Below are 14492 nucleotides of genomic sequence, written 5' to 3' on the forward strand. Positions count from 1 at the left end.
GAATTGACGGTAAATTACCCAAGTAAACCGAGATTCAGCATTTGTTGCGAATTCTTGTGTTTGCTTTCTGTTTAGCTCTTACGAGCTTCCGTTAACTCATATGAGTTTCAGTTAACCCTTTTGGGGTTTCAGTTCAGCTCTGGTGAGCTTCAGTTAGCCTTCAGGCTTCCGTTTAGCACTTATGTGCTTCAATTAGCCTTCGGGCTTCCGTTCAGCACTTATGTGCTTCAGTTAGACTTCGGGCTTCAGATCACGATGTACTCAGATCCGTAAGTCGTCCCTTAAATAGACAAGTTGGTATGTCGTAATTGTAACGTGTGGAAAAAGAAATGTAAGTAATGTTATCATTATTTTTTAGCTCAATTAAGTAAATTATTTTTAAAATGAGATTATGGCTTACAGGATGAAAGTAACTTACTTGAAATGTCCATATGATTTGAATTTTGGAAACTAATATTTGGTAAGGTTTATGGTTTAAGCCGACGAACTTACTAAGCTATAGTCAGCTTACTTGTAATGTTTGTTGCTCTTTGTAGATTAACGAGAGGGTCAGAGGATCGAATCATCACGCTCAAGTCACACTATCTCGATTTTTCGGTAAATTTTGTTATAAATACTTTAAATGGTTTATATGGCATGTATAGGAGCTTAGATGACTATGTTTTGTATCAACTCATGAATATATTAGTTAAGTTAATATAAGTTGATATATGATATGAATGGAAATTAATTAAGATGTTTAAATACTACTTGAAAGTATGAATGGATATAATTTTAGATAAAATAAGGATTAGTGATATTGTTATGAAACGAATGTGATTTGGATGAAGATTGTATTTGTTGAGTTGTTGTTGTGTTGAATTGGTTGCAAATTTAAAATTGCAGGGAAGGTTAGATGTTTCTAAAAGGGTTATATTGAATTTTTAAAAAATAATAATAATAATTATTATATTACGAAAAATTTTCGGAGTACTTGAATAAGTCCCTATTCATTTATAATACGTGATTTAGGCCTCGAGGGTTCATAAAAGAGACTTAATGATTTAATTTTAATATATTTGTTGTTTATTTATGAATTGTTCGTAAATTAACCAATATATTCGGTAACGCCTCATAACCCTATTTTAGCGACGGTTTGGGATTAGGGGGTGTTACAATGTTTAAGAATTTTACTTAATTATCTGATGAATTAATCCAACATCAATTTAATTGTGAATTTATTAAAAAAGATAATTATTTTATATACTATTACTAGAGTAAAATATTTTTGTCTAGATTGATGTCATTTGTTTTTAGAGTATAATAAAATAATAATTAAAACAACACTTGGCTTTAGTTTAGATATGCTTGTTGAGTTTTTTACTCCATTAATATTGGACAGAATATTTACCCTGCTAAAAATCTATTATTTATACCAAACAACAAATAATATTTAAGAATCTTTTTATTTGAAATAAATATTATTTTAAAGATATTTTTATTTTTTGGGTCCCTTTTATTTTTAGGCTTTGGGCTGTTGCACTTCAAAACAGCCCCTAAGGTTGGCCTGAAAGGGTGGAAAGCAAGTACATCCCACCAAGTTTTGTAACACCCCAAATCCGGCCCAGACGTTATGACTGGATCCGACATGCCACATCGAAGCGTTCAAAACATTTTATATTGTTGATCCAGAAAAACTTACTTAGTATTTTAAAAGATAATTTCATTATAGGTTAAAGTGAATGGAAGTTGTGCACCAGGTAGGAAACCGGAAAAGAGGTGGTGAATCCATCGGTCTGCTTAAGTACCAAGCTCCCTTCAGATCCAATCCTAGACATGCATACCGCCATTGCCACACCTTAACGTCATGGATATTTCTAGGAAACCGATTTGATTAAGTCATTTTTAGGAAAAGTGATTAATTTTGGAAAATACTTTCATTGCGGAAGCTTTGCTTGTTGTCGTGTTATTTTGAAATCAATTGTTGTTTTTGAAAACGCGCCCTAAAGCTATCTACTTTCAACAGTTAAAATAAGAATACCTATCTTAGTAATACATATTAAAACCATCAAAAATAATTAAGCGGCCTTATTACATTTAAAAACCCAAAACTTCAAACGTAAATAAAATGATGTCCAGTTCACCGGAAGAAAATCAAACTTTCAGAACGGGTGGCCACTCCGAATTCCCTCACAGCTCCAAGTCCACTATGGTTGGGGATTTCCTGCGTGGATGAAAATAAAAGGGGTGAGTTTGGGGAAACTCAGTGTGTAAGGAAAACCCATTTAAAGCCCAAGTCAGCTCAAGCCTATTGGGCCTAAGCCCATTCAGGTAACAGTGGTACTGGACCATAGCCCTTTTCAGATTACAATAAACTGGGCTTTAGCCCCTTATTCAGATAACAGTATGGCCCATAGGCCATTTCAAAATACATGCAACATCAATAACATATGCAAGCCCATTTGGGGAGACTACTCAACCCACCAACCACTACACTCCACCCGTACCAGCCCTACACTCCATGTGGGGAATAGCTTAACCCACCCAGCCCAACACTCCACAGTTGCAGCCTTGCTGCTCAGTTAACAGTAAATTGAGGCAAAGCCTCCAGTACGTGGGCAAGCCACTTTCAGTACTTCCTCCGTCAATATCCCAATCCCATGCATCAGATAATAACAACATGGCATGCAGTAAATAAAAACAGTCAAACATGCATTTAGGTCAATTTAACCCTAGGGGTATTTCGATAATTTATCTACTAGGGGTAAAACTATAAATTTTCCACTTTTAAAGGTATTTCAGTACTTTATCTATTTTAGGGTTTTTCATGCATATTCCTACTTTTCACGTACTAACAGAATCACGTACCGAGGGTTCTTACCGAATTGGGCCCGTTGGCCCATCATTCCAATTTTGGCCCATTAAGCCCAAAAATATCGAGGGCACAGAAATCATACACTTTGCAGTCCAAATTTTGCAGCTTACCAAAAACATTAATCGATTTACCTCGCGAGCATTCGCACACTCGTAAATCTACAAAATACCGGTTTTTGGCATTTCGACTTTTCGACTTTTGCCGATCCAGACTAAGAAAGAGGGTGTTAGTTACACACCTGTTTGCGACGATATGCTGACGAAATCCACACACGAACCGCCTACAATTGGATTACTAACACGTTAATCTAACTATTCAAATACAAACTACGTATTAACCCCTTACAATATTCAGCCAACCACACCTACAGATCATAGTAAGCTTATAAGAAAACAATAAGCAACTCATTAACAAATTTTTGTAAATGTTTACCACATAATCATAATTTCACTGCAAGCTGTCTTCCTGAGAAACAGTCACTAAATCATTTATAACTGGAGCTACAAAACTCCAAATCAAGTGTCGTTAATTTTCCCTGAAAATAGACTCATATATCTTCTATCCATAAAATTTTCAGAATTTTTGGTATGGCCAATCAATACCAGATTTTTCTTAAAGTTTCCCATGTTTCACTATTTGACTAATCTGACCACTCTTCATTACAAATCAAATTTCTCATTGTACAGAATTCAAAATATGTTCTCGTTTATTCCATTTGAAACTAGACTCATTAAGCTTTAATTAAATAATTTATGCAGCTTCTAACTCATCTCCTACAATTTATGGTGATTTTCCAAAGTCACATTACTGCTGCTATCCCAAGCAGATTTATTACCAAATCACTCTTTCACACCTAACTTGCATGCTTGTTATTTAAACATGTATATCACCAATCAATCATCACATATCTATGATTTTACTTAAGTATAATCTCCATTTCACCATTTTAAAGCACAACATGTTAGCCGATTTTTCCCCTTAGCATCTAAGGCACATGCATGCTTATTTGTTTGGCTCAACTTCACCTATCTTCCATTTTTCATCAAAAGAACATGAAACAACAACCATTTCCTTCATTTTAATTCATGACTAAATGCTCACAACACAACTAAAAATCAAAATATGCTTCAAGAGTTAAGGTAGAATCAAGAAGAACTCATTAACATCAAGATAGAAGCAAACTACCATGAACTTACCTTCAATTTTCTTCCCCAAGTGACCGAACATTCAAGAGCTTTCTCCTCTCCTTTCTCTTCTCTAACTTTAGGCTATGATGAACAAAGATGGACAAAACTTTGTTCTTTTCACCCCTTTTTCTTATGGAACAAAAATTAACTAAAATTGTCGGGTTCTATCTTAAGCTTGGCTTTCTAGAGGCCCACTAACATAATTAAACTTATGCCAACATTCATAGAATTCCGAAAATTGGGGCGTTACAAGTTTCCACAAGGTAATCCTGGGATGAATTGGCATCTACTATCTGACAATGCCGCCCGATTGGCTAAATTGTCAGCATCCACTTGGTTAAAAGAAAATACGTGTCCTCATCCATTTTACGATATAATTTTTATCTTATTCAAATCGAGGTGATATTTAAATAAAGTTCTTCTAACAATGCACACAGCTACAAAAACGACAGCAGCAAACACAATAGACAAGTCTGTTTTTACTACAATAGGTTAATTCAACAGATATAAGTTCCAATTTCTCAAGCTTTTAGTTCAAAATTTGCATAGTTTGATTGAAAGAACACAATGTCTTGAGACATCCAATTGCATTTGATAGTTGAGTTTGGACTCGAGTAGGAACTTCATATTTAACGCCGAGTAACCCTAAAATGTGTTAAATAAGGTTGTTTGATATCTATAATGTATTATTGTATTATGATTGAAATTTTTTTGAAATAAACCGTGAATAATTGCTTAAATTATTTAGTAAATTGAGACAATCTGAATTACTCCAACAACATAATGTGACATCACGCATTTGGATCCAATGATCAGGTCGGGTGTGAGGTGAGAATATATATTACTATGTAAGACTAAAATATATGGTGTGTAATAATAAATACGTAACATTTTTGTATAATATAACTTTTGTGTCATTATTTTGTATAATACATTTTTAGCTCATCCAAAATTTCCTTCAATGTTTCCATTTTTTTTATTGGGATTCATGTTTATCAATTTTAATAATTTTATTTTTAAGTTTAATTTTATCAATTTTATTGGGATTCATGTTTTCTTTTTAAAAGTGCAATATGTTTTATTGTACCGATATTTATTGATAATCAGTACTCCGACATTAATACAATATAATAAAATTTTATTTTTTACCACTATCACACCTACACTTACGTGCTATATATGCAAATATTTTTCATTTTGATAATATAAATTTTGGCCCCTAAATTCGACAATTAAGTTTATTTTGGTACCTGCACTTTTTTTTTCATTTTGATACTTGAACTTGACAATTAATTTTCTTTTGATCCCTAACTTTGAAAAAAAGAGTAAAAAATTTGATGGAGCTCAAAGTGTCATATTTAGTATTTTAATAATCAAATAAGTGGTTGAATATGTCAGGCCATCAGTTTTTGATTCAACCAGTTCGATTGTTGAACCAACAACAATGAAATATAATATTAAATTTTTATAAAAATTTAAAATAAATTAAAAACAAAAAAAAATATTAAACCTTTTTTGTTATTAATTTTTATCTTGATTTTTTATTTTTACCAATTTTAAGTAGTTTTCAAGTCAATCAGTTCAAATTCTTTGTTTAGACCATTATATCAATTAATTCTTGATCTATTTGATCCTCTTATGTCTAGCAACACTGACCATATTATAAAATCTTAAAAGTATGTAAATTAAGAGATAATTATCAAATTAAAAAAATATATATAAATACTAAAATGGTTAGTATGGTTGTGAGGACCATAAATGCACCCGGCCCCAACGACTTCATTGTCTGATTAGACCAATATATATGTAGAACAGTTAGAATGTGAACATGTCTAAATGTTGATAACATTTTCTGAAGCGCAAATTGTAAAGAAGGTACACATCGGTTGAAAACAAAATAAGAAGGCCAATGTTTTTAGTTCTTGTTTCAAGGAATGGAATGTGATGTCCTGTTTGAGTCAAAACATGATATATTTATGTAGTAAAGTACTAAAACTTAGGATATTATGAATCGAAAATGTTGATATACATTTAAAAAGATGAAATTAAAATTTGTTTTCTTTGTTTGTGAAAGATGAATAGCGATGTAACTAAACTTCCTTCTTTTGGGGTCTAAATCCCTATTAAGTGAAACCCTTTGTCTCAGACAGACCACAACTTTGTAACCTATCCACTTGAAATTTGGTAACCATCGTCCATTTTTAAGTAAAGAATCCTAATTTAGAGGATCCCACTTGCTATAAACACCATCCCCCAATACATACCGATTTAATATAATATTTAACAAAACAAGAAGGCCAAGAGAAATTCTGCTTTCCAATACAGTTATTGCTCCTTTCTTTTTATCCTTCTCGGTTGGTTTAAGGTTTAAGAATCATATATAAAGTGGTGCTATGTATGGTTCTTCACCATAGCCAGCCGAAGGAACATGTCTCTTTAATAATAATAATAAGAAGAAGAAGAAGAAGAAGAGGAAATTAACAAAGATGAGCAATAAAGTGGTTGTTGCAGGGGTTTCCATCATTCTTGTGGTGGGAGTCGCTATTGGCGTGGTTACTACAATTAATCATTCTCGTGATGCTAAGGGTAAATTGTCTCCTGAAATGAAGGTTGCGACTAGCATTTGTTCACCTACTCATTATCCAGATGCTTGTCATAAGACTTTCGCCTCTATGAACAGCACTGGTCCTAAAGAATTCGTTAAAAAGGTTATCTATGCTGCTGAAGAAGAAGTCAAAAAGTTCCTCAACTTTTCTGACTCCAAGATTGCTGAAGCTAAGGACAATGGCCTCACAAAGATGGCCTTGAATGATTGTAAGGACATGATGCAATATGCCATTGATTCACTTAAGGCAACATACGCTGACGTAGATGGAAGTGATTTGCATAACATTGACGATCGCATAAACGATTTTAGGACCTGGTTGAGCGCTGTTATCTCATACCAACAATCATGCTTGGATGGATTTGAACATGATAGCAGCTGGAGAGAAACCATGGAAGAGGCTATTGTTGCTTCTAGTGAACAAGCAGCTAATGCTTTGACAATTGTGACAAAGTTGATCGAAATTCTTACCAAGTTAGGTTCCGAGTTGGCTAGTCCTAACACTCGTAGACTTTTTTCTGTTGAGGAAACAAACTATCCTTCATGGTTTTCAACTACAGACCGCAAGCTTATAGCTAAGATTGATAATAGCAATTTGAAACCAAATGCTGTTGTGGCTAAGGATGGTAGTGGCCAATTCAAGACCATTACTGAAGCTTTAGCTGCCGCTCCCAAGAACTCCATAAACCGACATATAATCTACATCAAGGCCGGAATTTATGATGAGTACATCACCGTGGACAAACAATACACCAACATCCTTATGTTCGGTGATGGTCCAAGAAGAACTATTGTCGCCGGTCGCAAGGGTGTAAAAGATGGCGGTGGAATTACCACCTGGCAAACTGCCACTTTCTGTAAGTTTTTAATAACTCAAACCATATTTTTTGCTCTATGAATATGTGATTTGATTAATACCAAGGTTCATAATGCTGACATTATCTCATAACTCGTAACAACTAGTAATATATAAGTAACATACAATTGTAAGCTTTTCACATGCTCATAAAACAAATGATATTCACCTCAGGTAGAGAACAAGTTGGCCCTATAAACCCTTGAATGTGGTAGAGGATGAATGCTAATTGGATTCATAATAAATGTAGGTCAATTGCATACAATAATAACATTCACTGAACTGGTTAATTTATGACAATATGTTCTTCATGACAATTTTATAATATATAATTCTTTAATTTTAATGTTTCAGCGGCTATTGGAAGTGGGTTTATTGCCAAATCCATGGGATTTCAAAACAATGCTGGTCCTGAAAAGCATCAGGCAGTGGCACTTCGAATTCAATCAGATAAGTCAGCCTTTTTCAATTGCAGAATGGATGGTTACCAAGACACCTTGTACAATCACGCAAACCGCCAATTTTTCCGTAATTGTGTCATCTCTGGAACTGTTGACTTTATCTTTGGCGACTCTCCTACTGTAATCCAAAACTCGTTGTTAATTGTGAGGAGGCCAATGGAAGGTCAATCTAACATGGTGACTGCACAGGGTAAGACACGGATTGATGAGAATACCGGTACTGTAATCCAAAACTGCAGGATTGTCCCTGAGCAAAAGCTCTTCATCGACAGATTTAAGTTCCCGACATACTTGGGCAGGCCATGGAAGCCGTACTCTACAACTATTATCATGGAGTCTACGTTAGGAGACTTCATTAGGCGTGAAGGATGGATGCCCTTTGCTACTCAAAATCACGAAGATACCCTCTATTATGCAGAATACAATAATCGTGGCCCTGGTGCTAACCTCGATGCAAGAGTTAATTGGAAGGGTTACCACAAGATAGACAAAGCAACGGCGATGAAATTCACTGTCGAAGCATTCCTTCATAGCAAAGAAAATTGGCTGCCTTTGACTGGCGTTCCGTTCACTGCTGGATTAAGATATTGAAGACATTGAAATGCAAAAATCATGGCCATAGAAAGAAGTTTATGGTGTTATCTGCTGAAAATCTATAATTTTACTTTTTTAAATCATAATTAATAAAAAAATAGAAGGAAGAGTTGGTCTGTGATTCCTCTTTACACTATAATTTTAGTGAATCAACAAATTTTGAATCTTCATCTTAGAAGTTAATACGAAATTTGCTCATTTAAACTTTCATCGCTTATGATTTTGTGTAATTAGGGAAAAGAGTAAGATCAAAATAATATGAAGAATATTTTTCTTTTAACTCAAATCATATACAAAGCCCTAGCTTATCAACTTTTTTCTTTTAACTTTCTACAATATGTATTTTAAATCTTGGGTCCATTTTTTCATTTTTATGTTTAAAATATATGATAATGTCAAAAAAAAAGAGAGTATAATATATAACAAAATTTCTACATTCTTTTTTCATAAAAAAATATTGTTGAAATTTTTTTAAAATATTAAAATTCAAAAAATAAAAATTATTTTAATTATATAAAAATTCTAAAATTCAATGTTATCCATACCAGACTAGAGTGGCCAGTCGAACTAGAAACTAGTTGGGGCATTAGTTCGGCAAAAGGTAAAAAATGGTTGACCATGCCAATTCGAACTATTTGAACCAAATTAAAAAATTTGTTGAACTGGTTTTGAACAAATCTAACCAATTGATTCCCAAAATGATCGGTTTAACTAGTTCAAAGCAAATAAATTATTAAAACTAAAAACTATTTAAAGATATATAGAAACCGGTTCAACTGCTAGGCCAACTGGTTTTTTAACTCGATTCAATCAGTCTATTCCGGTTCGTGGGTTAACCAATTTTTTACCTTTGCCGAACTGATACTCTAGCTAGTTCTTGATCCAAACTGTCCAGATCCGATTTTAATAACATTGAATTTTAGAATTTTTATATTTTTATATTTTTAAAATATTTTTTATTTTTGAATTTTAAAGAGTTTTTATTTTTCATTTTATATATTTTTTACAAATTATAATTTTTAAATATTTATGGTTTTTTAAATTTAAAAAAAAAACTATAAATTGTGCATGAAAAATGACCCACCTCTCAACTGCAACCGCTTGGGAACTTGGAAAAATCGGCTAATCAGTAATCTCTCTAATCTTGCCCACCAAAAAAGTCTCTTTCCTTAGTTTCAAGGTAGAAATTTGGGGGAAAAAACGTGAAAAATGGTTGATTGGGTTATGATAAACTGTCGTCTCTGACAAAAAGATCCTGAAGAAAAAAACACAATTAAAAAGTGAAAGATTTGCGGCTCACAACAGGCATCTACACCCCTCCCCCTAAAAGGAAAACACTGGGGGTGTTAGAGGGTGAAGAATGGATGAGTTTCCAAAAGTTTTAAGCGGGTGGAGCTGGGAGGAAAACAAGCTGTTTGAGGTGGCTCTGGCGATGGTGGATGAGCAACAGCCGGATCGTTGGGAAGTGATTGCAGCCATGGTTGGAGGGGAAAAAAGTGCAGAAGATGTGCAAAAACACTATGTCGTGCTTTTGGAGGATTTGCAGTATATAGAGTCGGGCAAACTTGACCAAAAACTTGGTGGTGAACCTCAATCAGTATGCTGGACTGATGGAGATAATAAGTACACATATATAATCTCTTTCTTTTCTGATCATAGCTTCTTAATGTTTTGATTCTCTTCTCCCAATTCTTTTTGTTGATATTTATGATGTTTGTAGTATTTTGGGTTCGATTGGACATAAACTGATCCATCTCCACAGCTTAGACACTGCTGGTTGCTGATGCTGACCGCCATAGCTTATGTTCCATAAGAACGCAGAGCATTTCAACAAGCCTGGATGTTGTTTTAATGTTTCATTTCTAAAGGTATATCTTTTTTTTTTCCTAGATGTAATTAATCTTTTTATTGTCTAAAACTGAATTTGTTTGAAAAATTTAACTCTTTGATTTGTTGGTATATTTAAATATGAACGTAACGTTTTCTTTTTCATTATAACTTGAAAAAGGAAACTTTGCAATGTGAGTAAAAAAAAAAAAGTAATACCCGAGAAAATTAATAATATTTATAGTTAAGTCTTTATCCAGTGGGATTAACTAAGCTTTTATTCACGCAATGATTTTTGGCATTACTGCCTGGAAATGAACAATGACACGCAGGATCAATGCAGAGATGGTTTTTTATATTTGGTTTTCTTTATTGCTTGAACATCAAACCTCAAAATGATACGCAAACTTCCCTTTCAAGCATGTAAAGATTCAACAGTAATTTACATATTTAATTTACATACAGAAGAAAAAATACTGATATGGAAACATCTACTAATGTCAGTTGTTTGGGTCAATTTGCAGAAGAATGAGATAGTCTTCATGGCTAATAACACTCATGAAGATGAACCAGGATCTAAATACAATCAGTTGGCTATTATAATGAAAACCAGAAAATAATGGCAGAAAAGATGAAAAATGGAGGAGAGTGCATGGGCGGACAAACAACAGGAGAAAGCTGTTGGTTAGAGCCTGCTCCGTGTCTTTTGCCTGCCTTTCCCATCTTTCTCAGCTCACTCAAACTAGTCTCAATGCATCTTTCAAAGCCTAAGCCAAGCCAAGCCTGCCATTTGGACAATCACCTCATGCCTCAATCCTTCTTTTATGACCAACTCATGAGCCATTATGGCGGTTTTAGCAAACCAGGGAAGTGGGTTTGAGTCTACGTTGTCATCTCAGATATTTATGCTACAAAACCTAAAGTTCGGATGATTACAGTACAATATTACTAAACTGAAACTGTACTAGCAATTTTGAGTGCCCGTTGAAAATACAAGGTTTTTGAGTAATTTTCATTGGATGAATATGTAATATATCTGCTAGCAAGAGACAAGATTTCGGTTTGCATCAGTTTTGGAAAAAAAATATGCTTACTGTGCTGTCCTCTGATTTTCAAGTCCAATTGTAGTCTCATTGAATATCAATACTAACTGAACCCAACCATTTTCTTTTGATCGTTTTTTGGTGACATCAAATCTCAGATTAGAACACCGACAACCCTTTCCCTCCACCTGAAAAAAAAAGTATAGCTTCTTCTCGACTGCAGAAAGATATTGACTCGGCGGTGCATCCCTATCCCAACTCTGTCATACGCCCCTGTGACCTTGTGCTTCAGGGTTTAATCTGCCCCATTTACAACAAATTAGAACACTAGATTAGATTCGTCAAAAAAAAAAAAAGAACACTAGATTAGTTTAAATCAAAATTAAGTGTTATACTTACACGAGCTCCCCTCATCTCCTGCCAACCTCGTTGCTCAACGCCGTAGACTAGAATCTTTTTGTGACCTAAGAACTAGATCAAAACCCTACGAGCACGTAACTTTGCGAGCCCAAAACTTCACAGACTCACACAGTAAGGACTAAGGACCACACTCTTGACGTGGAAAGAATCTGCCACCTGCACATCAGATATATCTATTGTTTTGATATGACAACTCATACCTACAAGATCAGGACATCAATAGACCAACTGGGTTCCAAGATGTATGAAACTAATACGGGACAACGTGTGGCATCTTGGGAATGACTGAGATGCCCCTTCAAAAATCTACAGACAATTCTCTTCCTTATAGTCTTTGCTACCTCTCTGTTTATTCTCAAATACCAATCTCCTCAAAGAATCCAAATTCTGATCACCTTCCCTCATTCACTTATCTACAACTCTTCGCCCACTGAATCAACTGTCGCAAACAACTTTAAGTATAAAGAAAACGAATACTAAACAACAGTCGCCAGCAATAGGAATCATATTCTCTAGCTAGTTCCAAAGAAAATAGAACAAAACTCATTAACAAGTCAATTACTGCACCTTGTATTCTGTTTCTTTTGGTTCTTTTTAGTTATTATTGTACTTGAATTACCAAAACAAACAGCAGCCCTGGGATTTCCCAAGCCAGGATCTTCACTGGCTGCTTCATTGCAAAAGTTCCAAGTTTTAAACTTCAAAGACCACTCTCAATCCTCAACCCATCTCTTTACATATATATTTTCTGGACAAGTGGTTATTTATCTGCAGCTAATTCAAAGAAAGAAAGGGTAAAAGGGAAACATCATTTAGAAATATATTTACTTTCCATTGTATTCCATTGTCTGGATAATGAATACATTGACAACAAAGATTTACAATTCAGATTTCAGACACTAATGATATCAGAAGCATCTAGTTGCCCATTCTATCTTTTTGCTAATTCCATTTTCTTTTTCATATCACAGCGGCTTGAGAAAAGTATAGAATTGAGATCTTCTAGATTGAATGTGCATAAAATTTCCCATTCAATGCTCATCCAAGAATGAAATGATAACCTCTAGAATCTCTAGCCAAAAGAATATAAGTTATAAATTAAGCTTATCTGCAGAAAAATATCACAAGCGATTTTCTAAGAGCTGTGGAAGAGTTAGTTTCCCAGAGTTATTTGTGTCCAGCTTGCTGAACTGATCACATATCTGCAATATATCTTTCTCCCCAATCTTCCCCATCTCTTTCAGCTTGTAAATGACATACTCCGATTTACTGCAACCACAATTTTCAAGAAAAAATAGATATTAATTGTCATATATTCATAGAAAAATAGCTAAAAAGGATTGAAATCCAACCTGATGAAGCCATCGTTATTGATGTCAGCAGCTAGTAAATCCTGAATAGTGATATCTCTATGCAACACCCACTTGGCAATCCTCCTATGCCGCTTATCGACCCTAGCTTCAGCCAAATACAAAAAGGCTCTAGCCACAGCCAGCGTTGAAATCAATAGCCAAACACCCGCAAACAACCTTCCAGGCAGGGTCTTAAATGCCCTATCTCCGTACCCAACCGTAGTAACAGACATAACCGACAAGTAAACCGAGTCGATCCAGTCCAAGTTCTCCAAGAAGTACAACATCAAGGTTCCAATTCCAACGCACAGCACCACGACCCCAAGTGCTAACCCAACCTTAAGCCTTATCCTCATCCTTCCTTTATCTACATCAACGATGTAGTTCCTAGCTGAAAACCCTTGTTGCGATTTCTTGATGTGGATACCAGTCAAAATCATGTTCTCTTGCAATTCCAGGACATAACTTACAACCCCACTCAACAATATGTCTATGAAACCAAAACCAACCAACACAAAAACACAAGCGAAGATCTTGGTAGCTGGGGTTAAAGGGGTTATATCACCGTAGCCGATGGTACACATGGTGACTATACAGAAGTAAAGAGCATCAACAACCGGGTGAGTCTCGATACCCGAGAATTCATCTCTGTTGAAAGAGTAAATAGCAACACCGAGCAACAAGTAAAGGGATAGCAAGAAAAAAGCTTGCCTGATAATGGTGCTGGACTCGGATTTTGGTTTAGGCAGTTGGGGTGTTTTAGGCTTCCGGTCACGCATGACAGCCATGGCTGGAGCCGTTTTACATCGATGGAGAGAACCATGCTTCTTTGAAGGGCGTTGAATTTGTGAGTTGTCTTGGATTTCTGATGGTGTGCCATGATGGTCGTCTGCAACAGTGGGTCGAAGTTGAGGTTTTGATTGGAGGGAGAGAAAAGGCTCATTTTCCATCTCAGAGACAGTGGTCTGAGATTGTGGGGGTAGTTGAGGGACAGTTGATTTCTAAGTGCTGTGGGGTAGTTTTGTTTGAGGATCGTCCAATCTTTTAGCTTAATGGGACCAATCTTTGCCATTTGTGACGATTAGGCTGAACAAGCATGAACCAGCATGTTCTTTCTCTTTCCAACCAATCATTGCATGCCCATAGCCACTGCCGCTTAAAAAAATATTACTTTTATACCAACAAAATTACTTTACTACTAATCATATAAACTATGCACTTCCCCTATAATTAGGATCATCATTATTCACACTAAAATAATTGGTTACCTCACATCAGTTGATTTGGTTTTTT

General features: G+C 35.0%; 2 protein-coding genes across 3 annotated transcripts; one reads left to right on the forward strand and one right to left on the reverse strand.

Moving 5' to 3' along the window:
* The first annotated feature begins 6310 nt into the window (after positions 1–6310).
* LOC107897155 (pectinesterase) lies at positions 6311–8678 on the forward strand. The gene is made up of 2 exons (XM_016822507.2): positions 6311–7503; positions 7857–8678. The coding sequence occupies exons 1-2, from the start codon at positions 6528–6530 to the stop codon at positions 8552–8554; spliced, it is 1674 nt and encodes a 557-aa protein (XP_016677996.2). The 5' UTR covers positions 6311–6527; the 3' UTR covers positions 8555–8678.
* A 3980-nt stretch (positions 8679–12658) lies between these two features.
* LOC107897156 (two-pore potassium channel 5) lies at positions 12659–14286 on the reverse strand. 2 transcript variants are annotated; one of them, XM_016822509.2, is made up of 3 exons: positions 13911–14286; positions 13200–13788; positions 12659–13116 (listed from the first exon to the last, which is right to left on the reverse strand). In XM_016822509.2, exons 1-3 carry the CDS (start codon positions 14269–14271, stop codon positions 12969–12971), a joined length of 1098 nt encoding a protein of 365 aa, XP_016677998.1. In that variant the 5' UTR covers positions 14272–14286; the 3' UTR covers positions 12659–12968. The 2 variants fall into 2 exon arrangements, with proteins under 2 accessions (XP_016677998.1, XP_016677997.1); XM_016822508.2 differs by having other exon boundaries at positions 13200–14205.
* Positions 14287–14492: the final 206 nt, after the last annotated feature.

This window comes from Gossypium hirsutum, chromosome A08, assembly GCF_007990345.1.
Source record: "Gossypium hirsutum isolate 1008001.06 chromosome A08, Gossypium_hirsutum_v2.1, whole genome shotgun sequence".
Lineage (NCBI taxonomy): Eukaryota > Viridiplantae > Streptophyta > Magnoliopsida > Malvales > Malvaceae > Gossypium > Gossypium hirsutum.